Source organism: Aythya fuligula, chromosome 1 (assembly GCF_009819795.1).
Source record: "Aythya fuligula isolate bAytFul2 chromosome 1, bAytFul2.pri, whole genome shotgun sequence".
Lineage (NCBI taxonomy): Eukaryota > Metazoa > Chordata > Aves > Anseriformes > Anatidae > Aythya > Aythya fuligula.
In genome coordinates, this window is record NC_045559.1 from 54,995,525 (window position 1) to 55,020,769 (window position 25,245).

The 25,245-nt window shown below is 50.5% G+C and overlaps 2 protein-coding genes across 4 annotated transcripts; one reads left to right on the forward strand and one right to left on the reverse strand.

Moving 5' to 3' along the window:
• Positions 1 to 200: 200 nt before the first annotated feature.
• TMPRSS6 (transmembrane serine protease 6) lies at positions 201 to 15,297 on the forward strand. Its single transcript, XM_032207168.1, has 17 exons — positions 201 to 366; positions 548 to 690; positions 884 to 951; positions 2,073 to 2,257; positions 5,093 to 5,134; positions 6,100 to 6,304; positions 6,687 to 6,823; positions 7,146 to 7,258; positions 7,728 to 7,837; positions 9,098 to 9,243; positions 10,087 to 10,185; positions 11,415 to 11,528; positions 11,811 to 11,927; positions 12,662 to 12,830; positions 13,538 to 13,809; positions 14,312 to 14,448; positions 15,139 to 15,297. Exons 1-17 carry the CDS (start codon positions 201 to 203, stop codon positions 15,295 to 15,297), a joined length of 2,382 nt encoding a protein of 793 aa, XP_032063059.1.
• A 1,359-nt stretch (positions 15,298 to 16,656) lies between these two features.
• On the reverse strand, positions 16,657 to 24,523 carry KCTD17 (potassium channel tetramerization domain containing 17). 3 transcript variants are annotated; one of them, XM_032207963.1, is made up of 7 exons: positions 24,069 to 24,522; positions 23,024 to 23,132; positions 21,172 to 21,263; positions 20,197 to 20,292; positions 19,720 to 19,845; positions 18,881 to 18,959; positions 16,657 to 17,379 (listed from the first exon to the last, which is right to left on the reverse strand). In XM_032207963.1, the coding sequence occupies exons 1-7, from the start codon at positions 24,273 to 24,275 to the stop codon at positions 17,204 to 17,206; spliced, it is 885 nt and encodes a 294-aa protein (XP_032063854.1). In that variant the 5' UTR covers positions 24,276 to 24,522; the 3' UTR covers positions 16,657 to 17,203. The 3 variants fall into 3 exon arrangements, 1 of the variants encoding a protein (XP_032063854.1); XR_004254546.1 differs by having other exon boundaries at positions 17,316 to 17,379; positions 18,814 to 18,959; positions 24,069 to 24,523; XR_004254547.1 differs by lacking the exon at positions 16,657 to 17,379 and adding an exon at positions 18,474 to 18,635 and having other exon boundaries at positions 18,814 to 18,959; positions 24,069 to 24,523.
• Positions 24,524 to 25,245: the final 722 nt, after the last annotated feature.

The window sequence follows — 25,245 nt, forward strand, 5'->3', positions numbered from 1 at the left end:
CAGCGTCCTGGAAGCCTGTTTTCTACTGAAATAGGATTTTAATTCGCATTTCTACTGAGCAAAGTCTTTGATGGTTAGCCCACAGACCTCTTAGGGCTATAGATCTGGGGAGAGGATCACAGAGCTGACAGCACGCCTCCAGAGATGGATGTAAAAGGCTGCATGAAACCCAGCCTGACCGTGGTGTGCTGTGTCACTAGATGCCCCAGATGGAGGCCGAGGAACAGGAGGAAGATGCCAACTCCCTCTCAAAAGATGGATCAGAGACTAACTCAACTACCTCACGTGACTGCCGCCGCTATGTGCCTCTTGGAATAGTCTTTGTTTTGCTGGCTGGAACTGCTGCAGCAACATGGTATTTCCTAGGTAAAAAATCAACACATTTTTCCCTGTGTAGGAGGTGGATGGGGTAAAGTAAAGGCAATGTCCAGCCCAATGAGTATTTGTGTCTTTGGGCAACATTTACAGATCAAATCTGGGCAAATCTGGGCAAATCCCTCTCTCCTACGTATCAGCAAGGTAATCCATTAGTGTCTTCTGTTGGCAGACTACAGACCATGGCACCTGGAACCATCTGTCCTGCAGTTTTACTCCGGCAGCCTCCAGGTCCTCAATCGCCAATACTTCCCAGACCTTGGGGAAGTGGAGTCCAGAGCCTTCTGGTTGGAGTCAGCTAAACTCCAGAATATGGTGAGGGCAATTCCACGACCAGAGCTGGCCCTGAGGCAGTTCAGTGAGTAGCAGAGCAAGGGGTCAGGTACCCTCATCCAAATGACAGACGTGGTGGGTCTGTACAGCAGGAGGGATGAAGGGTAGGGCTGGCTGTAGGTTCTTTGTCACTGTAACGTTGCACGATAGTTACCAGACAACACTCTCGTTGCAGCTGAAGGATCTCATTCGTGCCACAGAGCTGGGTCGATATTACAACTCGAGCACAGTTTATGCCTTCGGGTGAGTAGCACCCACAGCATTTCTGCTTGTCTGTACGTGAAAGTTTCCAGTCCACGGTACTTTCGTTTCACTGAAATTTGGTCACAACAAACAGCTGCACACCCAACCATGAGCTCTAGGCTAGGCTGGGCAATACGCTTCCAGAACGGCTCCGGTATGACAAAGCTGTGGATATTTTCACATTCAAATTCATCTGAGGTCAACACAAAACCCCCAAACTGAGATTTTTTTCACAGAGACAAAAGTTCAAGCAAGGAAAGAAAAACGATTGGGAAGAACTGAAAAAAAAAAAAAAAAATCTGGCCTTGGCATTCTCAGTAGAAACTAAGCAGCTGGAAATTAATTTCTCTAATTCAAGGAAGTCATTTGTATGGCCTGATTCTAGGCACCAGAAGGCAGAGGCCAGAATGCACCATGCATAAGGTATTTCAGCCAAGAAGCGTGGTCCACCTGGGAACAGGATGAGAGTGGAGTGGGACAGATATGGGACTACAGCTTTGCAGGTCATCACAGTAGTTTGAGAAATCAGGAATAACTTCCAAACTGATGTATACATTTGTTTATTTTTTTTTTCCATGAAAAACTACACCCCTAAATTTGACCTTTCACTAAGGAAAATTCCATTTTTGCTGTAACTCCATTTTCTACCCGGGAAAGAAAAGTTTCACTTGCAATTCTTCCTCTATTTTTTTACCGAGCAAAGTTTTGCTTCAACACCTCTTCCCCCTCCCCCAGCCATTTTTCTCTGCCAGCTGGTTGAACAGAGCTTTCCCAGCCACAGCCCCCCGCCACTTGAGCCTGCCCAGCATTAATGGCTTGTGGTAAGGTACTGAGTCATAAATCAACCCCTTGTCACCACTGGGAGGTGATACAAAAAAAGTCTTGAGAGTTTCATCTCAGCCTCTGGTCAGTAGTAACCAAAGGTCACTTCTACCTGAAATGAGACTACTCATTAGGTCAGTCTTGATTAATTATCACACTAATTTGACCACGTATAATCATCACTGGAGAGTCCACACAGATGTATCTGACTTGTGGCTAAACAACGGGGGATTAATCTGTGGGGTTTGACACTCCTTGTAGAGGAAGACAGGATATTTAATGTGCTATTTCTCTGCTAGGGAGGGGGCTCTGACCTTCTTCTTCTGGTTTACCCTCCAAATCCCTGAGAGTAAGCAGAAGGAGATGACGGCTGAGAGAGTGAACACAATGCTCCACCAAGAGCTCTCCGCCAGCTTCAACATCTCAGGCAGCCTGTCCTACCAGGCAGAGTACAGGGTCAACCCAGACTCGCTGGTTCTGCTGGGTAAGTACCCTCTGCTCAGCTGTGGCCTGAGCCATCAGACGTGGCCCCAGGTTTACAGGGTGCCAAACAAAGGTTATGAGAAGTGGCTAGAAGTCATTGCTGAAAGGGATGGGAGAAATCTGAAGAGGACAGGGAAGAAATGAGGATCAAGACAGGCAATTACATGTGTTGCTTCCTCACAGAGAACAGAAGTTTCAAAAATAGCATCATTCCTTTGAAGGATTAAAGATTCTCGGAGATACAGCTGACTATGACCAACTAGTTAACAACTTCCTATTTCTTCTCCTTCTCCCCTCAGCCTTGGCTTGTGTTAATAACTTACACAGGTCATGGCTTTGACCAGCTCAGCTCAAAATCAGCAAGCAGTTAGGCTTCTTGCTTTCCTTTGGGAGCTTATTCCAGTCTACTCAATTCAGAGAAGAACAAAGTCAACATACTTATGTCACTGCTAGCCTTACTCCAAAACAAAGCATTGTTGCCACTTCAGTTTTCCTAACATATGATTTTAAGCATTATTTATCAGTTCCCAAAGTAGAGATCACAGCCTGTTTAAAAAGAAGCCCCCATAGAACTGCTCTAAAATCGGTGTTAGATAAAGGACGTGGGGATGTGTCTACATTCAGTGCATCAAAATCCAATGGAATTTGCATTTAGTCCTTATAATGAAACTTAGCTTCTCAGCCTGATCTGATCCCTCCTTCAGAGCCGCAAACCACAGAGGTTTTCATAGAATCATAGAATCATAGAATATCCTGAGTTGGAAGGGTTTTAAACTACATTGCCTTTACTCTCTCCTGCTAGGACTCACATTTCCAAGTTTCTTCTTCCCATGAAATGCCACATCTCCAAGTTTTTTCCCCAGACATTATCTTGCATTTTTCAAAGATGAATCTTATTTTAACATATCCCACCCATATTTTCTTTAACCTTTCCTTGCATGTCACAACTGTTTCAATTTGGAGGTAATTTTTTTGGTGTCTCCAAACAAAATCTGATTTCCTTAAAATGATTTCACAGATCATTTTGTGGATATGATCCAGATCTTTGTGTTAAGATCCAGTATGAACCTGCATTAGCACCCCATGAAGAGCTCTCCTCCTGCATTTACCATTAGTCACTTACTTCTGCTTATAATTTGTTTCCAGTGTACTAGACCTTATGTTCAGCCAAATTAAATCAACTTTCTTAAGAAAAATGTCATAACACAATATGTTAAATGCTTCAAAGTCAGCCCATCTTGCATTTCCCATTTATTTATTCACTTCCTAATGTGATCCATAAAAAAAAATAAAAAATGATGTTACCATTCTTTTAGCTGTTCCCAGTTCCCTCTTATTCCCTTTGCATCTGTTTCACTGTTTTATTCATTTCAGGTAGATTTGCATGAGCAGAACATGCTTCTTTCTATTTCGGAGTTAACACACCAGTTGTAGTTTCTCTGGCTCCTTCTGCTTTCTCTCATCCTTCCTGCCTCCTTCTCCAACCAGAAGCAGTCTAGCAGCTGTGGCATAAAAAAAAAAAAATTAAAAATTTAAAAAAAAAAATCTATACTTCTGGGCCAGGATGAGCTCACGCCAGTGGCTTAACCTCTGGCTTCATTTGCTCTGTAATAGTGGAGTGAAAAAAATTGCCAGCTAATAGCAAGTCATTAGCACTTCATTGCCTTCTGACAGACTCACTGGCTGACCCGCTGAGCTCTAAATATGAATTATCTCTCTGCAGTCTTCTGTAATGCATGGAGCTGCAGACCACTGGCTAATTCAGGAAGATTTTTCCACCCCCTGGTGCTTTATTTTTACTAACAGGTACACTCACCCCAGGGTACTAGATTCCCATTTTCCCCTGAAGACTTTTAGGATTTCCTTCCTTCTTATTGAAGGAACTCAGTTTTGTTACCTTCACACAAAAGAGAAGTAACCTCAGTTCAGCATACCCCATGTCCTTCCCTACAGCAGAGGAGCTTCTCCAGCTTTGTTCTGGCAGGATCCTCCTTTCCACAACATCTGTTTTTACCATGACAAAGCTGCAGAGCTCTCCCTGCAGAATTGCACGCTCTGCTTCGGGGCCACAACAGAGCAAAGGCCTGCCCTAGGCAAGCCCCCAGCAGCAGCTCTCACACCCAGCTGACCTCACGGTGCCTTTAGTTTTGGCAATTATTCCCAGTAGCACATCATCTTTGGCTGCTCCCAGTTTAGCTGGGAGGCTGGAGCAAGGCCCAGCTCCTAAAAGCACTGCCCATGGGCTTTGGTGTGTGCAGATTTGTAGCCCTTGCTGGTGGCTCTCTCTGCATCTGCCTTACCCAAAGGTGGACTCTGTAGGCTATTTATGATATCTAGTAGCTATCATCCAATTGTCATCAAAGGAGACCTCCTTTCCCACCTTGATAAGCTCCCATGCTTTTCAGTGAAGGGTTATTTGAACTCAGAGAGCAGGATGAAGGCTCTGGGTTAGGGCTGTGCCCTGTGGTGTGGCTGCCAGGGAAGGGGAATGGCGTCCTGAGGCAATGTCCAGCCCTGGTGGGAAGGGGAAGGTGCCCTTGAGGAGCATTGGGTAATGGGCAAAGGAGAAGATGAAGAGAAGCCTGTGTTGGTCTGGAAGGAATGAATTGGGGCTGTTGGATTTGGAACTGAGGCCAGAGAGGTTTCCCTGTGGGATGGGATGAGGAAAGCATGACTGAAACAGGTCTCTGAGACCAGACAGATAAGTGCCTGGAGAGTGCCCCACACCAAGATTTTAAGGGGGTCACCTACGTAGGAAGGGCGTCGTCATGCCATGCTAGCAGTCAGTTACCACCACTTTTTGTTTATCTTCCTTTATATATTTCCTTTCTAACAGAATCCAGTGTGAAAGACATAGTAGTGCTGAAATCCACTCTGGGTAGGCCATCTTTTCTTTTCCTTTTGAGTTTATTACTTTGTGGGAGGGATTTTCACCGGGGACAGGTTTTGTTTGGCTTCCTGGAGCTGCAAATCCTGGGAAGGGGAGAAGAAAGCCATAGCAAGGGAGCAACAACACCACTGCTTAGCAAAAATGCCCATGGCCACATCCAAACTGCGTGAAGCTACTACATGGTGGAGTGCTCTGAGCAGCTCTGGTAGCATACAACTATGCAGAAATACCAGCTCCCAAGAGCAATGCAGCCACCTTTGTAAAGTCTTGGTGTAGTGATGCCACAGTGCCAATTCTGGGCCCCAGAAAACCTATTGAGGGAGGCTGAGGGTTTCCCTCCATTGCTCTGCACTGGATGTGGTATAAGCCATTGTAAGTATATTATCCTAGTGATGTTTGAAGGTGTTTTTAATAATTTTGGTCAGTGCTGCAAGTGCTGTGGCAATAGATATGCTATTAGAAAGTCACCTTTAAGTTGATTTTTACTCAAAAACCGTGGGCTAGACAGCTGCTGAAGGCTGGAAACCATACAAGGGGGATATAAGGCTGGGAAGAATATGGTGGTGAGAGGAGAAAGAAATTAAAAAGAAAATGAAGCCAATGGAATATAACTGTGTTGTGCTGATGTTTAACTCCTGAGACAGTATGGGCTTAACCAAGAGAGAGAGACCAGTTATTACAGAGATATGGAGGGGGTTTCTTCCACGTGCACCATGTACTTTCACATGAATCTCAGTGACACCAGTAAGACATGACTGGTATCACTGAGATGCGTGTGAAAGTAGACTGAGATCACTGGGATGATTCAGCCTAACCCTGAAATAGGGCTTACACTGGTATCCCAACTGGCAATCCCATATCTTAATTTCCCTTACAGCCACCCCTAAGCCCCATTTTCCCTCACTTTACATCACCCTGAGGTTTAAATCCTCCTATCTTTCCCCTGCGTTCAGGTTGCTACAGATACAGCTACGTCCAGGAGGACGACACCCTAACGCTGGAGGGCCCTGACTACCTGGCCTCCAGTTGTCTTTGGCACCTCCACGGCCTCAAGGGCTACATGATCAAGCTACACTTGGAGTGGACTCTCCCGGACTGCAGGGACCGCCTGGCTATGTATGATGCAGCTGGGCCCCTGGAGAAACACCTCATCACCTCGTAGGTAGCTCCTGAGCAGGGCGATCACAGTGGGGAACCCAGGCAGGATGGCACACCACCACAGCAGGGGAAGGTGTTAGACTACATCAGAGGAAATTCTCTTTGATGCAAAACCTGCCTCTCACTGATGAGCTGAAGTCACTGATGTGGGATATCACACAGCCAGCCCTGCAGTCTGATAGATTACAGCAGCACGAGCTGTGTCTCTGGTGCCTCTTTATTTGGTTCAGTTGGTGTCTCACAACAGGAATGTTCTTTGGATAACGCAGTCCTCCACTGCTTTTTTTATTATTATTATTTTTTTTTCTCTTTTTTCATTTCTCTCTTTCATTTGTTTGTGGCTTGCTTCACTCCCACTCCTTTGTTCTCTCTTTCCCCTCAGGATCTACGGCTGCAGCCGGCAGGAGCCTGTGGTGGAAGTCCTTTCATCAGGCCCCGTCATGTCCATCGTGTGGAAGAAAGCCATGTACAGCTACTATGACCCCTTCATCCTCACAGCACAGGCGGTGCCCCTCAAAGGTGAGGAAGGCTGGAGGGGGGCAGCCATAAGTACAGGATGGACACAGGTTATCTCCTACCACATCACTGCTAGAAGTCAATTCGGTATAAGATAAAGCAGCAAAATGCATTACCATCATCCTTCTGTGGACAAGAAGAGGAAGCTAAAAGTCTTGCCAGGTAGAAATGGTCCCTTGAAGGGGGATGGTGGAACATCCCAGTGACCATTAGTGTTAGGTCTTAGAGCCCCTTTTATCCCCTGCTACAACGGGATAAGTACACGGTATCCCCAGGCTGAGGTTGAACTGAAAGGTATCATGGCTTTGAATGTCTGTATTTACAGCCTGCGAAGTGAACATAACCCTGCGGGAAGGCCTGGAGCTGCAGGGGAAGATCAGCACCCCACACTACCCCAGTTACTACTCACCCAACACGCAGTGCACCTGGCACATGACGGTAAGAGCCAGCTCCCACCGAAGCATCCACCTCCTCCCTGAAGCCCACGTGGCACTCCCCGCATTAACGTGGGGCACAGCGCTCGGCCAGCACTCTCAATCAGATCATCATGAGAAGCCTGCCTAGCCTCCATTTAATGGGTCTTTCTAAAGCCAAAGCAGCCTAACACTACATGCCAGAGCAGAGATGCCATAACTGAGGCAGAATCTGAAGTCTTGGCTCCAGAGGAGTTCTTCAAGGCAGAACCAGTTTACTTGAAATTACCGTGTTTTGAGACAAGTGGCAGAGCCACCCTGTTTTAAAGCATGGGCCCAGTTTAGATAGTCCTTCCTTCTGGCCTGAAATATGTGAATTAGTACCTCTCCCCTTCACATCTACCCTGTTCATTTCTGTTGCATGGGGTGAGCTGCAGCACTCACCCACTCTGTGGATGCCATCTCCACTCTGCTCTGAACCCCCTCTCCTGCAGGTCCCCTCCCTTGGCTATGGGGTCACCCTGTGGTTCGATGCCTACGCGCTCAGCAGACAGAAGCAGGACCTGCCCTGTACCCAAGGCCAGTGGATAATTCAGAACAGAAGGTGGGTATTGCTGGGGTCCTGGTTTCTGTCTCTCAATTCCCATTCCTGAACTGGGATGAAACCTCTGCATGTCCCCAGCTCTGTTTAGCCACCAGGTCTGAAGAAGGAAATCCCACTGCCCTACTTAGTGGTCACTGTCAGGGCTGGCACCTCTTGCTTGTCTACTTCTTTTTTAGCCTCTCTCATTCACAGGCTCCCTAGGGAGCACATTTCTTATAAATTTGCTCCGAGATACCAGCCTGCCTTCTCTGTCTTGCTGTTTGCATCAGGCTTCCTAATTTTCTCCTGTGTGTGTAACCTTGGTGTCCTCCCACGTCTCTTGTGTTTGCAAATCTGCCTGTCACCACCTCTGCAATAATATCTGCGTGTGCCGTTGCCTCGCATCCACCTCCGTACAGATCCTCCGCCAAGCTCCAGATCCTCCTGCTTTGACTAGAGCCACTTCCCCCTGCGGGACTTCCCAAAATCAGCCTCCATACATTGCTGGGGCTGCTGCCCACCACCGTCTAGGTGCAGAGGAGACACAGCTGCCACACTTTTATCTCCTCAAAGCAGGCTCTGAGTTAAGATGGACCCTTTTTTTTCCTCAGAGTTACTGCAAACTTGCTTCCTTCTCTCCAAAACCTCCCCCAGCACATCTCATTAACTTCCTATCCACTGCTCCTGCAGTGGTAATTTATTTTCTTCTGAAAGATCTGAACGAGAAGCTACTGAAAATTATCTTCCCCTGGCTTAGGATTTTCACCTTTTCTTTCCTTACCTTCCTCTCTTGAACTGTCAGAGCCACAGTTTCTACAACATGATTTCTTATGAAAGATAAGAACTGAGTTGTTTTGCATGGCCTGAATTCAGCATTTGCCCTAAAATGGGAAATGTCCAAAGATAGTAGGGTCGCTCTGGAGTAATGAGGGCAGAAATGGGTGAAAATATGTATAGACTGTTTCCATCTCATTCGTAAAGCCTAATTATGCCCTGTTGTCCCCAGTTATTTGGTTTCCCCTCTCTCTGTATCAATTCCCATCACAGCATTCATGTAGACTGGACATGGGTTAAAATCACAGCTTTTTCCCATTGCTCCTGTGTAATCTTATGCCACACTGAAGGCATTTTGCTGTACTGGCTACCCCCTCAACACCCCTCCATACCCAGTCTTTGTGGTCTCTTTCCCACCTTCTCCAGCCCCACAGAATCCCCCTGCCCCACTTTGCTGTCTTCTTCTCCCTCGCCGCCCAGGACATCCCACCTCTGTTTGCTCCTCAGGTTGTGTGGCCTGCGGACCCTGCAAGCCTACGCCGAGAGGGTCCCAGTCACGTCCTCTGCCGATATCACCATCACCTTCACCTCGCAGATCTCCTTAACGGGCCCTGGCGTGCAGGCAGCTTACAGCCTGTACAACCTATCTGACCGTACGTCCAGGCCTCCTCCCTGCTCCTTGGTGGGGTGTGGGGGGGTCCCAGATGCCTACCTGCAGCCTCTTGTGTGCTAGGATTGTGTTAGGAGAAACACCAGGCACATCCCATGAGCCTGAGGTGCCAACTGCCCTTCAGACACATGTTTGGACACAATACCACACACACCACTCATATCCCCAAAAGAAGAGGTATTTACATCCAAAGCTGCTTCTGCACAAGTGTTCCTGCCTCCTAGAGCACCCTTGTGCCAAGGCCCAGCTTCAGAAAACTGCCTACAGGCTCACCCCTCAGCACGGACTGGCCTTGGGATTTCAATGGGAGACTATTTCTGACTTGAAGTGACTCTTGTTTCAATCACAAAAGCTCACAGAGAGAGCTGTTTCCTGCTCACCTTGGAACCTGTGCAAGTGAGAGACAAAGCCACACACAAATACGCGTATGCACATATGTAAATACGGAGAAACCTTCCCAAGGTTTCTCCAGCTCCCTCCTGCGTGGGTGCTGTAACCCACACTTGTCCCTGAATACGTGCACCTGGCAACATGTTACAACAGCCCCTCCACGGCCCTGACCACGTTTTAATCCCCAAGAACCTACTTCTGTTTCGCTGCAGCACTCAGAAGTCACAAAACAGAGCTAGGGCAGAGGCAGAGCGTGCCAGGCAGGTGGGTGATCTGGCAAACTTTGGGGACTTTACTGAGTGCCTCCTGCGAACTGCTGCGGCTCGTGTGCGGTCAGGAAGGTGTGCAGCTCCATGCTCCACTTTCAAGCTGCGGTGCTGTGCTGCAAGGAGGTTTCCAGTCATCGGGGACTAACTACGATCTGGTGGTTTCACAGCCTGTCCCGGCGAGTTCCTGTGTTCGGTGAATGGCTTGTGCGTCCCGGCCTGTGATGGGATCAAAGATTGCCCCAATGGGCTGGATGAGAGAAATTGCGGTGAGTGATCTGTTCTCCCCGCCGGTCGCTGGTCCCGGCAGGACGCGGCTCCTTGCTCTTCCAAAGGTAGGGAGAGATTGGGGAGGATCCACGTGGCCCCTGCCTCCCCCTCAGGGAGATTAAATCTCTGAATCACAAACGCCTCTTCTCTCTGCCAAGTGGCTTCAGCCTGCTCTGGAAGAGGAGCAGCACTTCTTCCTCTTGTGCACAGTGCAGTCTTCCCTCGAGAACCCCCAAATATCCCTGCACCAAGAGCTCTGGACAGCCTGAAAGAATCCCCTGCCCCAAGATCTCCGGACAGCCTGAAAGAACCCCCTGCCCATGCTGTCCAAAACCTTGCTTTCCCACCACCCTGTCCTGCCAACCAACCTCAGCCCTGGCCTACAGCCCCCTCTGCTGTCAGAGCACTGTGTCCCCCTCCCTGCCTCCCAGAGCTCCTACAAAACCCCATTCTCGTCGGAAGACCTATCCAGGCTCAGACAAGACATCTGATTCATTGGCTCCTCTTGTTCAACATCCATCCCCCAGCACCTCCAGCCCTTTTTCTGTAAAGCTGCCTCCCAGCTGGGCAGCCCCCAGCCTGTTCTTGTGCATGGGGTTGTTCCTTCTCAGGTGCAGGGCTCAGCACTTCCCTTTGCTGAACTTCAGAAAGTTTCAGTCAGCCCATTTCCCCTGCCTGTCCTGCTCACATTGCCTCAGACTTTCATGTGGCTTTAATCATCTGGATGCCTCGCACTAATTACCGAAGCAATTATAGTCATTGCAGTAAGAAAATGCCTGGTCCATCATGTTTGGTGCTGTACAGAGATATACACAAACACAGAGCAAGGGGACAATTCCTGCTATGAAAATGTATAAGCAGAAGTCAAACCTTAGGCCTATCTCTATCTTGGGCAGCTACCAGCGATCGTAGACATCAAGGAATCCATCAGGGTTCAGGACTCAGCTATCAGAGCAAGAGAAGCTGCTCTGTAGGGGAAGGTGACCACAGAGCTGAGGGTGAGAGCAAGGCAGGAGGAACTCTAGCCAGGATGCAATCCTGTAGGATGTAAGCAGGGTAAGCAGAATAGGGTTTGGTGAGGGTAAGCAGGGTCAGCACGGAGTCCAGGGAGCACAAGGCAAGTCCATAGTGCTGAGGCAGATCTGAGGTGAAGCTGGCAATTCAAGGCAAGGCAAGGCAGTCATGGCATCCTGTGCATCTAATTGTTGGCTGCTTCCCCCCCTTGCAGTGTGCCCTGCAAAGTTCCAGTGCCGAGAGGACAGCACCTGCATTGAGTTCAGCCGGGTCTGCAACCAGCAGCGGGACTGTGCCAACGGGACCGATGAGGAGCAGTGCAGTGAAGGTAGGGAGGGTTTGGGGGGGCTGACAAATGCCTTGCTCTGCTCTCAAACCACGGCTGCTGGTAGCGTGCCTCCCTCCGGTGAGATAAGGGCACCAGCTGGGAGCTGGCCTTCCGGGCCTGCCCACAGCATTTGCTCATTTTGTGCCTTATTCAGGAAATTCTGTCGTGTTTTATGTAGTTCCCCCAAGCTCTGCGTTGCTTTCTTCCCTCTCTCAAAAGACTTCAGGCCGTACCTACAACCTGGCGCCTTTCCTCAGCCCCAGCTTCCCTTCGTCTTCACAGGGGTCCCCTGTGGTCCTTTCACCCACCGCTGTGACGACGGGACCTGCGTGAAGAAACCCAACCCCCGGTGTGACACCACGGCGGACTGCAGGGACCTGTCCGACGAGGAGCACTGCGGTGAGGAAATGCTCGCTCACCCCTCAGCCAGGCAGGTTCAGGGTGCCACCTAGCTCCAGGTTGTTCTCACCCCTGACACCCCAATATAAGCATCCTCCCTCCCTCGGCCCACCTTGTCCTGCTCCCCCCAGTGCCATTGCTCCGTCCTGCTCTCCTAGCTGAACTGTGAAGAGGAGCTGCCTGCTCCCTGACCAGATGCTCCCCGTCTCCTTCAGGCAGAGGCATCAGGCCAGGCAGACACGTCTCACAGGCCAGGTCCTACTCACAGGCTGCCCTTTGGACCGCTGTGCTGGCTTACGTGAAGCGATGCCATCCTACAAAGCTCCAGCCAGGGAAACCACCCGTGGTACTAGCAGGGAAACCACCCGTGGTACTGGCAGGGAGACAATTTGTGTTTTGATTGCCCTGCTTGATGTTTCTGGAGTTTCCACAGGCAGCAAAAGGCTGAGGAGGTTTCCCCTGACTGGATGGTAGCTAGCACAGACAGGGCACTGCCCCGAAGGCATCCCCAGGAGGAAGGGCATGGCTGTGCAGGCATCAGTGAGGGAATTTGTGCTTGGAGAGGTGCTCCCTAGGCCTGTCCTGGAAAAGACGTACAGCATCTGGGGAGGGCAAGGGTTTGAGGGAGTAGAGGTCAAACTCTTCAGCCAGTGAAACAGGAAAGGGAGGGCAGGCACAACGTGTTCCCTTCCTGCACTGAAGCACCTGCTGTGTCTCCTCCTCCTCCTCCTCAGACTGCGGGCTGCAAGCCCCTCTCAGCAGGATCGTGGGTGGTGCTAACTCAGTGGAAGGGGAATGGCCCTGGCAGGCCAGCCTGCAGGTTCGGGGGCGCCACATCTGCGGGGGAACGCTCGTTGCGGACCGCTGGGTGGTCTCAGCCGCGCACTGCTTCCAGGACGAGAGGTAAGTGGAGAGCGGAGGGGGATGGACAGGAGTAAGGAAACTAAACCAGGGAGCTTTTTGCAGCCAGAGAGGCAGTCTCGGGGAAAAAAACATGTGTAATGTATGAGGTGGTCAGGACTCTGAGCCTAAAAACATCCTTCTTCTTGCTTCCTCCTCCTCTGGTCCAGGCTGAGGCCCTTTGCCCCTTCTATTCTGGAGACAGGATCTACGTTGGCTGTTCTTTTCTCCTATGTCACCTCACTAGGCTGTCTCCAGCTTTAAACCCTGCTTCTGTAAGAGGCTGTCATTTCCTCTTAGAAGTTTTTCAGATCTTGTTACCCTTCTCCAAATCTCCTTCTTGCAGCTCTGCTTCCACAGCTCAGTCATTGCTCTCTGCTCTGTCATAGTCATTTGCACATGTCCAGCTCCACTTATATGTCTAAACTACGTATACCTTTTAGCTTTTCTAAGGAAAATAAAGATAGAAGATCAAGTTGCCTATGTGTATGAGTGCCTGCCCAAAGCTGATCCCCCTGTAAAGGCATGTCAAGGCATCAAAGAAATATCCCAGCCAACTTCTTGAAATTAGTAACCAAACAAAAAAAAACCTTCAAAGGGAGATGATTGTCCATCACGACACCCCTTAAAAGGGCATGACAAAAGCAGCAAGGCTCTTCCCATCCTTCCCTGTTCATGTGATGAGTTATCTTCTCTGCTGCATCCTACAGACTGGCTTCCCCCTCCATCTGGACTGTTTACTTGGGCAAATATTTCCAGAACACCAGCAGCCACACAGAGGTGTCCTTCAAGGTGATCCGTCTCTTCCTCCACCCCTACTACGAGGAGGACAGCCACGATTATGATGTGGCCCTGCTCCAGCTGGACCATCCCGTCATCACCTCGCCCTTCATCCAGCCCATCTGCTTGCCTGCCCCTTCCCACCTCTTTGAGCCCGGCCTCCACTGCTGGATCACTGGCTGGGGAGCCCTTAAGGAAGGAGGTAGGTGCAACATCTTTGCTGGTGTCCCACTGGAGCAGGGCCAAGGTGGAAATAGAGATTCTGGTGTGGGGTAGGTAGAATAGGGTTTTGCTGACTGCAAAGGATCATGTCTCCTTCACCTCCTTTGTTTTTTGGGCATAGTGTCCAAACCCTGGACACTCCAGGGTTTGCATAGTTTGCCAGCTGAGCTTAACCTCTATTTTGACGAGATGCAAATCCAAATGCTGACATTCCAGAAGCTGGAGAATCCTCCTCTTCCCAAAGGCTGAAGTGCCTACCACACGTCCTGAAAGGGAAAGGGACTGCAGGGTAACATTGCTCCTGTCATGCAGGTGAAGCACTTTGATGAAAGTCAGACTGTGATGCCAGCAGACAGCAGAATAGGGATTCAGGTGGCAGCTTTCAGCATGCAGTGAGATGGGCATGGGCTGGGGGATCAGGGTAAACACTGGGAAGTTCCACCATTGCTCACCGGCGCTGCCCTTGGTGCTCTACCCCCCAGGGCACATCAGCAATGTCCTGCAGAAGGTGGACGTGCAGATCATCCAGCAGGACATCTGCAGCGAGGCCTACCACTACATGATTTCTCCGAGGATGCTCTGTGCTGGGTACCACAAGGGCAAGAAAGACGCTTGCCAGGTGACAGAGGGGTTGTGGGAGCAGGGTGGGCTACCACAGGTGTCCCAGGCCTCCCGAATGCACTCCGTAGCCTGAAATAAGGGTGAAAAGACCATAAAATACCTGACTCCTCGATCCTTCCTCTGATCTAAATGGCAAAAACAGCTCCCAGGGCAAATTCTTCACGGCATCTTTGCCTCAGACGGGGTACAAATACACATAAACTTCTCATTCCAGCCCATTCTCCACTCCTTACCTCCCACTCTCAAGTCACATGCCTACATCAGTCTCTTCCCCCCTCGTTCTCATTAGCATCTGTCAAGCACAGTAACCACTCTGTTCCTTCATTACAGTCAATCAATCTCCAGCAATTCCTCTCTCTCCCATCCCTCAGGATATCCACTTAAATTCCACCAGCTTCCTTGCTCTCCGTGTATCTGCAAATGCCTCCTGGAGCAGAAGGAGGCAATAGAGCTGCCAGCTTCCTGGGAGATGCTAAAGGAGAGGAATTGGCGTGATGAAGGAATGCAGCAATGGGTCAGGTGTTTGCACAGGAGACAGTTTTTGACATCTGCCTAAGGTTTAAGTGCAGACGTCCCAGACATGAGTTGAGGGGATACATGAATCTGTGTACTCCAGAAACCAGTGAAAACACCCAGCAGGGTAAGCTGCTGGATCACCATCACCCCATTTTTCCTTCCCTTTCTCTAGGGCGATTCTGGAGGTCCACTGGCCTGCGAGGAGCCCAGCGGCAGGTGGTTCCTGGCTGGTTTGGTCAGCTGGGGAATGGGGTGCGCACGTCCAAATTCCTACGGAGTGTACACCAGGATCACCCAAGTGCTGGGCTGGATGAACCAAACCATGAGCTGAGAAAAGTGCATCTCTGCCCTCTCCCCATCAGACCTACGCGCACAACGGCTCTCGTTCCTGACCTTGCTCGCTTGCCTCGCAGAGAAAAGAGTTTCTGTGTGGGATGTTGTCAGACCCAGGATGCTCTTCTGAGCAGGGTAAAAAAATAAAAAATCTTACTGTGGGAACTGTAGAGGAAAGCAGGCAGACCCTCTTCCCCCTTCAGCGCTTCCCGAGGGAACATCCCAAGGTGGTTTTGGGCCATCTATCCAAAATTCTTGGGGGGAGGGTCCCAAGCTGATGGTTTCTAAGTGCAGGAATGAGGGGAGCTGAACTTTCCATGAACCATGTGACTCAGCCACAGTCTTATGCTGGAACGAAAATGTGACTGATGTAGTTAGAGATTCCAGTAACTGTGAAATCAATCAGCCTCCCTCTTCCTTCTTACTGCTCGTCCTCCTTCCCCCCCTCCCCTCCCATCACTCCTCCTCTTCCATCTCCCTAATTGCTTCTTTTCTTAGCTGGCATGTGCTGCTCAGCTCAGCCAGGCAACTCTTCATGTCTCACTGCCTCCCAGGCATGAGCCCAGCATCACGCCCCGAGGCGCTGCTGGAGCAGCACCCAAGTTCTGCTGCTGCTCCTGGACCCCTCAGAAGACCCCAGCCCCTCAGTAAAAAACATTAAAGCAGCCTCCTGGCCCCTTCCCTCAGCCCTTCTGAATGCCTGTAATGTGAGGGATTGTTCAACTGCTTCCATCTCCTGAAGTAATAAGCCATGAGATGAAGGAGAAGGCGTAAGGGCACAGTGCTAGATAGTGACTGCCAGGGGTTTTGTTGTTGTTTTTTTTTTACCAAAGATATGCATATATATATGTGTGTGTGTGCATAAGTATGTATACATATGTGCATATATAAAAAAGGTCACTTGGAATTAGAAATACAATTATTTTTGATTTTTTTTTTTTTTTTGCTCTAGTTTGCCTTATTCTGTTACAAATTCTTCTGGGGTTTGGATCTTTTTGACCAAACATCAATCCTGGCACTGGCAACTGGTAAAAGTTCCCACAGCCCTGCTCTCCTTCTCAGCTGTGTCCCAGGTACAGGAGGGTCAACCTGCCAGCTAGATAAGTCATCCTCACTTATTGTTGAGATTTAGGGGTGCAGATACCAATAAGTAAACCTACTCTACAGCCCCATCTGCACACAGTGGGGATGCAGCACAGATGCAGCAGGAGATATCTCCAACGCCCAGAAGGCAGGCCCAGCACAAGAAGCTTCTGGTGGCTCCGGTTGATGAATCCGAGCTCCTCTTCTCCATTCCCTACCCCCCCTTTTCTACCAGCATCAAATTTCTACCACTTGAAATGAGAGGCGGCAAGGAGGAAGAAAGTGTGAGTTTTATTTAGGAGCTACAACCCAGCGTCCTCAGAGACAGCGGTGAAACGAGCACCCTGCTCCTTGAGGCAGGGATGTCCTCATCCTAGAAGACCCTACATCAGGTGCCAGCATGTTCCCCACGGGTACCCGGACACTATGCCTGTCTCCTCTCACCCCTCTGGCACAGGGCTGCTTTGGGGGACAGGGAGCAAGGCACCAGCGAGGTGACACCCAGCACAGGGACAACCCCACGAGCAGTGCAGGTGGCCCAGAAGAAGGCAGTGGCTCCGTATTCACCCTCTGGGCACAAGCCCAGACCAGCTGCCCGCAGCAGGGAATGGGCAAGGAGCGGTCCTGCTGCAGATGCCACCACATCTGGGCCCCAGCCCCAGCCAGGCGTTGTTTGGGAAGGGGAGCAAAGTTCTGCAGTGGCTGATCACTGCTGTCCCCAGCAGGGGCCACTGTGGCATTAAGGAAAGACAGTCTGCCAGGCGTGCGAGGGGGCTCCAGCCCCTGCAGCAGCCCAGGCTCTCCTTGGAGCATCTGCCCTACTACAAGGCAGAGGTGAGTTTGTAAAAAATCGATGGCTGCATGTGGAGAGTGCAGGGGGGCTGAGGGTGCAAGGGGCTGTCGTACAGTACCGTACAAAAATAAAAATATAAACCAGAAATTAAAAGGCTGGAGTGGAGTGTCGGGATCACATCCTCAGGCCTCTGGCTTGTAACAGCTAGGGAATGAGAAAGAGAAAAAACAGATCAAAGGCAGAAAAAAAGCAATTGAACACGGAGGGGAGAGCAAGAATGAGGAAAATGGAAAGGGCACATGACAGAGGAAATGAAAACAGAGGGGAAAAAAAGAAATAAGAGGAGTGAAGGTGAGGGAAAAAAGAAGAAGGAAGGAAATTCTGTGTGATTAACATAGACTGACTTTTAAGAGAGTAACACTCAGATCCCACAGCCATGGACAAGGAGGCTCTTGAGCAGAGGGAGTGAGAAATGGCACCCAGCTAACAAGCGCCCTCCATCAGGATGGAAACCTCGGCACCGAGCACCAGCAGTTCAACAAGAGAGCCAAGTTTATCAGCTAGAGAGAGGACTCCTTTGAAAAGCTCTCTGTGCCCAGGCTCACACACTGCTGGGGAAGCCTGCCTCAGCAGGAGGCAGAGCACAGAGGTGCCTCTCACACAGCTGCAGGAACATCTGGAGGGGGGACCCACAGCACCCACTCTGCTTTCACCACCCTCTGTCACTGCGCTGTCACCCTGGCAGAGGGAGTGGGGGAAAAGCCCAGGGAAGTGCCAGGAGGGGAATATCGCAGCCTGCCTCCTGCAAACCGCTCTCTCTCTGGCAAAGGAGCTGTGGGACAGCAGGCAGGAGAAGCGATCTGGCATGCGTGGCAGGCAGCCACATGGCAGGCATCCCCCTGTGGCACCCCTGCCTGCTTTGCATTCGTTCCCAGCCCTCTTGGCTTCTCCCAGCTGCATCCTCCCTCCCTCCTGCTGCCAGAGCCTCCAGTCCAGAGCTGTACGGTCTGCTCGGCCGGTGACGACACGTGAGAATCGGAAAAGCCACCTTAGGAATGATTCAACCTCCCCCTGCTTCTCCTCCTTCCCAAGCTCTACAACCTGGGGCTGTACCCACACGAGGGGAGGGTGTGAGTCACTCATGCAGAGCTCAGACGGGCAGGGTGTGAGAATGCAGATAGGTTTAACGTACCTGCAGAGGAGGAAAAGTGAGGAGTGGAGAAAGACAGGCCCTGAGCGGGGAGCACACAGGCCCTCAGGTTTGGGAGGGGAGGCAGGGAACCTGGGCTGCTGGGGAGAGGCTGTGAGGGGTGAAGAGAGCAGAGGGAGGGATGCTGGAGGCTGGGGAGTGGGGTATGGTGTCCCAGGCAGGTGACAGTGCAGAGATGGGCACGGAAGGGAGCAGGAGGGAGGATCCGGAGGAAGAAAGAGTTTAGTGGACTCCCGAATACATGGACGGTCTGCAAATAAAAATATAACCATGAATAAACCAAACAGTTACAAACACAAAGCAGCAGCCAAGGGAACGGCTCTCCCCTGTGGGCTTTATCTCCAGAGAGACTCCTGCTCCCCGGGAGGACTTCCCCTCCACCCCACACCTGCCCTAGTCCTTCCCTGCTGCTAGCTGCGAGTTCTCACCAGACAGGTGGACGAGTCTACGCTTGGGGGGGTTATTTCTATCATTGTCCTCAAGGATTTGCTGCACCTTTCTCCTCTGCTTCTCCTTCTGCCTCTGCCTCCTCCTCCACCTCCTGCTCTTCCTCCTCCAGGTCCTCCTCTGTGCTCTGCGGCCCAGCATGCAGGACAAAGGGAAGAAAGAGTGGAGACACTTGCAAGATGAGCCGTGGCAGTTCTGACACACAAGGGCATAGAGCTATGGTCACAGTTCTGGGATAAAAAGGGACCATTCCCCACAGACAGGATAGCTCTGGGTCAGGAAGAAAAAAAAAAGACTTGTCTTCTTCTGGAGCATTATGTCAGGGCTATCTAACACCCTTATAAATGCTACAGTCCCACTGCCCAGCAGCTGCCACCAGCCACTAGCACTCCTTCCCACATCCTAGGTGTCTGCAGGATGCCATGCACTGCCACACGTTCCTGTCCTTCCCTCAAAAGCAGAGCAGGCGAACTCCTCAGGCCCTTAGGCTGGGACTCAGCAAAAAAAAATAATAAATAAATAAATAAATAAATAAATAAATAAAAGAGAATGCTGTGAAACCTTTCAGGAAATCACAGCCTAATGGCAGCGACACGCAGAGCATGGGCATGAGGAGGCATGAGGGGGATGTCAAAGTAGCATGAGAAATGCCAGGGTCATTTGGTAAAGCCATTTGCCACACGCATCCAGACGCCACCACTCACAGCACACACATTCCTTCTTTTGGGCCACACGTGTAATCCCGTGGTGCTGAACACCGGGAGAAGCCCCTGCACTTCACCACTGAGGTGCCCCACGCTCATGGTGGAGAGAGGAAGGAAGAGGGAGTGAACCAGGGCAAATGGTCTCATAGGGAACAGGAGCAAGGCCCCAGCGAATGGTCTCACCTTGGCTTTGTGGCTAGGCTCGGAGCTCAGGCCGTTGGGGGAGTTGTACAGCTCCTTGGAGACCACACACAGGAACTCGGACTGATCCTCATTGCCATAGCTGTAGGATGAGCCAATGTTCACAAGCTAGAGAAGACAAGAGCAATGATAACAAGCACATGTTGCTGCAAGCTTCCACTTCAGCTGGGGAGCAAGGGAGAAAGCCCACCACGCAGCACGGACTCCATGCCCCCAGTAGAAAGGCCTCATAACTGAGGCAGCACAGAGAATAAGGAGGGGAGTCAGACAGGACGCAAAACAGCTTAACCTCACACAGCATCCCCTAAGCTTCTACAGAAGAGGTGAGACAGCAATTGTGACAGCACCATCAGCAACTGACCCAATATTTTCAGACAGAGAAGTCTGCAGACTGCATGGTATCTGTGGTCCTTACTTCAGAAGATAACTGCTTGCCCCTCTCCTCTGCCCTCTCCATACCTGTTCAAAGCGCCATCCATCCGACATAGTGGAAACCATCTGAGTGAGCTCCTCTTCCTGGCACTGCAGCACACGGTAGACATGTTTAGGAGGCACCTGACAGCAAAATCACAGACAAGCATGTTGAGAGAGGACAAATGCTAAAGGCTGCTGCCCACCTGCAGAAGGAAGTGGTAGCAACCCTCTTTTACAGAGCTGTCCTCCTCCTCACATCCCAGGTTAAAGAGGGAGCTGGAAACCACCGCGATGTGCTATGCTGTACTACACTGTTTTGGGAAGCAAGAATAATGGTATCACTTTTGGAGAAGAGGGACTGAGCTGAGAGTTTCCTGCAGTGTCCTCAGAAGATACTGGGCTCATTCTGACAGGGAGGTTGCATTTGTCATTACACGTGCCACAAATGCCGATGGGGCTTTGCGAGCACAAAGCGATTGCGTTGCTGGAGGCTCACAACCTGAGGCGGACACGATGAATAGTGAGATGTCAGTCAACACTCCCAGAAGACAGTTTTAAAAAGGCTATTGGCCAAGACCGGGTATGATTGCACCACAGGATTGATTCCTTCTGCCTCGTTTTCTGTGTTTTAACTCTTCCACAGACATCCCTCCACCTGCTCCCTCAGATTTTGTAAGTATCCTCACACTCTTCACTGCGATTACACTCTCAGGACTCCCTGCAACTAGCTGGCTTCTTCCAGGAGCTAGAGGAGCTAATTTAGTTTCAGGGACCACACCCAGCTTTACCTCTGGAGCTGTAAAACAAGCCTGTAACTTGTTTATTGCGACTAAATTGGTGTTAGCCAGTCCCCAAGCAAGGTTTTGCTATGCAGAGATTAGCACATAAACTCTTAATTAGTTGCTTCTTTCCTTGCTGCCTCTCCCAAGCCTGCTCTCCCGTTTAACTTGCTTTTCCCTTTCAGCATCTCCCCCTTCACCTACTATCCATTCACCCACTACTTGCCAATTCCTGCTGTACCTGAGTCACTGTGTAGTCCTTCTCCTCCAGTCGATCCTTAATTATTCGGATTAAAGGGCCAATGTTATAGAACTCTGCTTCTTCGAGCACCCCTAAGAAAGAGCGATAGAGAAACAATTGAGAAATCTAACAGCCAGTCTTTTTGGCTGGCTAAAGATCAACTCTTGGGACGCTTCCCAAGGTCATGTCCCTTGAAAGAATTGACACTCCAGCCTCACTCAGGAGTTCAACAAGTTCCTGTTGATTGAAACCTTTACTGCAGAGAATTGAGCACTGGCTCTCTGCATCGTGCTCCTGCTGCTCACCCCAATTTCTTTGCACTGTCTGCTACGACAGAAACAGGCATTGCCAATGAGGGTTGGTGCCAAGGCCTGGTAATACATTTCCAGGAAAGGAAAGGCTTTCCCTGGGAGTCTGAGATTACTGGCCAAGAATAACTGTAGACTCCAACTTCTTTCAATGACCACTAGTTATCACCTTGTTTAGGCCCTCTTTGGAAGGCAGAGAAACACAGAGACCTTATCAGCAAAAGATCCTAGAAAATCCCATCTTTCCATCCCCCCGACCAGTTAGAGTTGCACCCACCTTGCAGCTCCATAAGACTTCAGACAATCTTTGGCTCTCTCACCTGTGCTTCATCTTAAAGCAGGTAAACAGAGAATTGTTTTGTTTTGTTTTCTGCACAGTGCCTGCAGCCATCAGCTCTCCCGAGACTCTCCTGTTTGCTAACAAGCCGTCAGAGAAAGGGAGGTGGGGTCCCAGTGGGTCATTGAGGAGAAGGAGGCTAGGAACCAACATTTACATGACTCCAAACCAATATGCAAACAATGCAGGTGGAGGGATTGATCCTTCTCTGAGCACTCAGACCCCTTCAGAGTTACCTCATTCAACCATGAACCCTCTAATGGGTTAGTTTTATACCAGCCTGTCTGAGCAGGAACAAAAGGCAACATTAAGCTGTGAACAAGACTCCTGTTAACACTTCAGATCTGGTGCTAAAAGCTGTGGCTGAACTCTGTCTGACCTGAGGATTACAAGCAGGAAACATCTCTGAATCACGTTGATTACAATTCTGTACCATTGCTTATAAATATTTTCTTTTTGAATTATAACTCATGAAATGATTCTGAAGAAAACATTCCTTGGTAAAAATATGTAAGAGAGAGGGACAAGAAGGCTAATGAACCTGCAGAAACTGTGGTTGGCAAGGGATGGACAGCACAGCCTGCCTTTGAAATTGGCTGCTTGTTAGACCCAAACATCCAAAAAAAATAACGAGGCATTGGGGATCATTGGCTCGTAACACCATGACGATGTTACTGAGTTATCCTATTGGACTCCCTGTCAACATTACATGAGGGATTGGTTTGTCTGGCTTGCTCCGCTGGAGCTGCTGCAGTCCACAACCCAACAGAGCACTAGCAGCATGCATCACATATCGCTGATGAATGATGGTTTTTATTAGTCAGTAGAAGAGACAAGCCTGGTCTGTTTGGTCTTCTGGGTTTTCGATCCAAATTAGAAACAGGCATTAACAGAAAGCTCAGTCACAAAGCCTGATCAGGAAAGTCTACAAGGAATAGGCAATAAAACAGTTTATTGATGCTGGTAAACCTTGCCTACTTCTGTCTCAGTGACACCTCTCCTCAACTAACAGTCACAAAGCTGCAACACGTGCAGGATGCTCCATACCCCTTTAGTCAAGGAATTACTGGTATGTTTTCCAAGAGCTGCAGTGAAGACCCGCTTAAGTGCCCCACACCAACCTTCAGAAGGACAACGAGAGAGAAGAAGGCCAAGTCCAGTGCTCTGGCTGCCTCCGCCACATTAAGTGGGAAGTTTCAAGACTCACCCTCTTCTGCCATATCTTTATCCAGGACCAGCTTCCCATGACGGAGGAAATTCAGGATGGGTCCAAAGTAAGTGGGGTCCCGGTCTATTAGGTATGCACCAGTCTCATCCTAGCAACAGAGACAGACCATGCGGTGAAAAAATGGATGGTAAATGTGTCACCAACCCTCTAATGCTCCAGACTAGAATTAAATACACAGCCAAGTAAAAATGTTAACTTTTCTAAAACTCCTTGGAAACCATGGGCCCTCGGTGTAGCTCCTCTCTGGTATGATCAGTTAGAGAGTGCACATAGCAAAGTTCTCCAGCTGAAGCAGATACCACCCCCTTGTGAGATGATCCAGAGCATAAGGATCCCAAAGCACATGCACACAGAAGCATTTGCGCAGGACAACAGCCAGGCACCGTGCAAAGCCACAGCCAGGCAGGGGGACATCCTGTCCTGCACCCACAGGTGAGGTGGAGAGCAAGTTCACCACAGCACCACAGGGTTTGGGGTAATGAGCCACAGATTTTTAAGTTTTGGTGGATCTCTGACTTTCTAAAGGTTTTATCCCCGTGGAATGAACACCTGCAATTCACTCTCCTGAGATATACAATGGAGAGACCATAGTCACGTCAGCCCTGCTTGGACCTTAACTCCTGCATTATGCTGCCCAGCATATTTATTTCAACATGGACCAATCCAGCTGAGAATGCCAAAAAAACAGACCTCAGGCTCCTCCCGTAGCTGTGTGTGAGGCCTGGCGTGAGGGAGCAGAAAGGCCCCTTACAGGGCACAAGGCTGAGTCAGGCGGGTGCAGCTGGGAGGTAAACCCAGAGGATTGGCGTGATAGAGCAGCAGGGGAGCAGGGCTGGAGCAGAGATGGCCTCGCTTTTCGCCAGGCAGGGAAATGGGGTGCTGTGCTACGGGTAAGGCATTTGGAAAGGGTTACTCCTGCTGCTGTCGGGGTCTGGCTCCATCCCTGCATCCAGCCAGCCAGCCCTCCTGCCCTCCCCGTGCTCGGTGCAGGGGCACGGTGCAGGAGGCGACCCAGCTGCCTTACCCGGTCCGACTGCAGCTCCTCGCCCTGGCACAAGCGACAGAGGAAAGATTTCTGCTCCCGGCACAGGGTCTGCCTGGTGGTGAGGAAGACGGTGCCCCCCACATTGAGCCTCACCCACTTGGCCTGGGCGCCAGCTGGGGCTGGGATGTCCCAGCTGCAGCGCAGCCCCACGGCGCCCTGCATTTCTTCCCCGCCTTCCATCCTCATCCTCAACCCCCTCCAGGCACGCAGGGACTGCTGCAGGTACTGCCTGCCGGGGGATGCTGGGATCTGTAGTTTGGCTGCCTCTCCTTCCACTGCAGCCGTGGTTCCCTAGGGGCCAGGATCCTCCCTGGGACCACCAAAGAGGGTCCAGAAGGGAGGAAGGATCCTCCGTGCAGGAGGATTTGGCTGCAGCTACTAGAGGTGAGCAAAAGCACAGCCCCGACACTCCCTGGTTTCCCCCTCTTCCTGGTTTCACCGAGAGGCACGGAGCATTATGCAAAATTCCTCGGCATGTATTTCCATGTCCACCCTCTCCAGCTCGTGAAAAAGGTTCTGGGACCTGTAGTTCACAAGGATGTGCACAAAAGGGTGCTGGGAACTGTAGTTTTCCCAGCCTGCCCTCCCTGCATGAGAGGATGTTGGAAGGAAGGGGGCTGCCATACGTGGCCCCCGCCTTGCAGCCAGCAGTTTGCCTGCCTCCAGCCCTGGGTCTTGCAGGGAAGCTTCCCTGGAGTCGGAGAGAAGAACCTGCCCTCTGGCAGGCAGCAGATTAAGCCCGTCAGCACTGTACTCCACGGCTTTCCCTCCAGGAGATATATTACCCCAGGCTCGCAGCTCGGCGCTGCATCAGTCGCCACACTATTCTTGCTGCAAAATGTGCAGACAGCTGCCTGCTTGCTAACATATGTAGCGACACTTCTGGGAACTCTGTCTTGGATCTGCATGAAGTGCTGGCAGGGGGCAGGAATAATTTTTCTTCTGGCTCGGAGGAGCCGCTGATTCAGCAGATGTCCCCCCACGCTGTCCTAGCAGCACGAACCACACCAGGCAGAGCCCCCTGTCTCCTTCCCCTGTGCTCCCGCCACCCAAAATGCTGTTTGGGCAGCAAAGAGCTTCGGTTTTTACTCAGTTCTGTACAGTTTTACCTCTGCCCCAGGCACGTGTCGCCTGCTGAGGCCAGTCCCTCCTTGTG

Bases quoted from the DNA above. Each gene is read 5' to 3' on its own strand.
- TMPRSS6 (XM_032207168.1), top strand. From the start codon at position 201: ATGCCCCAGATGGAGGCCGAGGAACAGGAGGAAGATGCCAACTCCCTC. The intron at 691-883 runs GTGAGGGCAATT...CTCTCGTTGCAG, and splicing joins CAGCTAAACTCCAGAATATG to CTGAAGGATCTCATTCGTGC. The intron at 10,186-11,414 runs GTGAGTGATCTG...CCCCCCTTGCAG, and splicing joins GCTGGATGAGAGAAATTGCG to TGTGCCCTGCAAAGTTCCAG.
- KCTD17 (XM_032207963.1), bottom strand. From the start codon at position 24,275: ATGAGGATGGAAGGCGGGGAAGAAATGCAGGGCGCCGTGGGGCTGCGC. The intron at 19,846-20,196 runs GTATGGAGAGGG...TGTCTTCTCTAG, and splicing joins ATGGATGGCGCTTTGAACAG to CTTGTGAACATTGGCTCATC. The intron at 17,380-18,880 runs GTGCAGCAAATC...CTCATTCCCTAG, and splicing joins AGGAGAAGCAGAGGAGAAAG to CTGTTACAAGCCAGAGGCCT.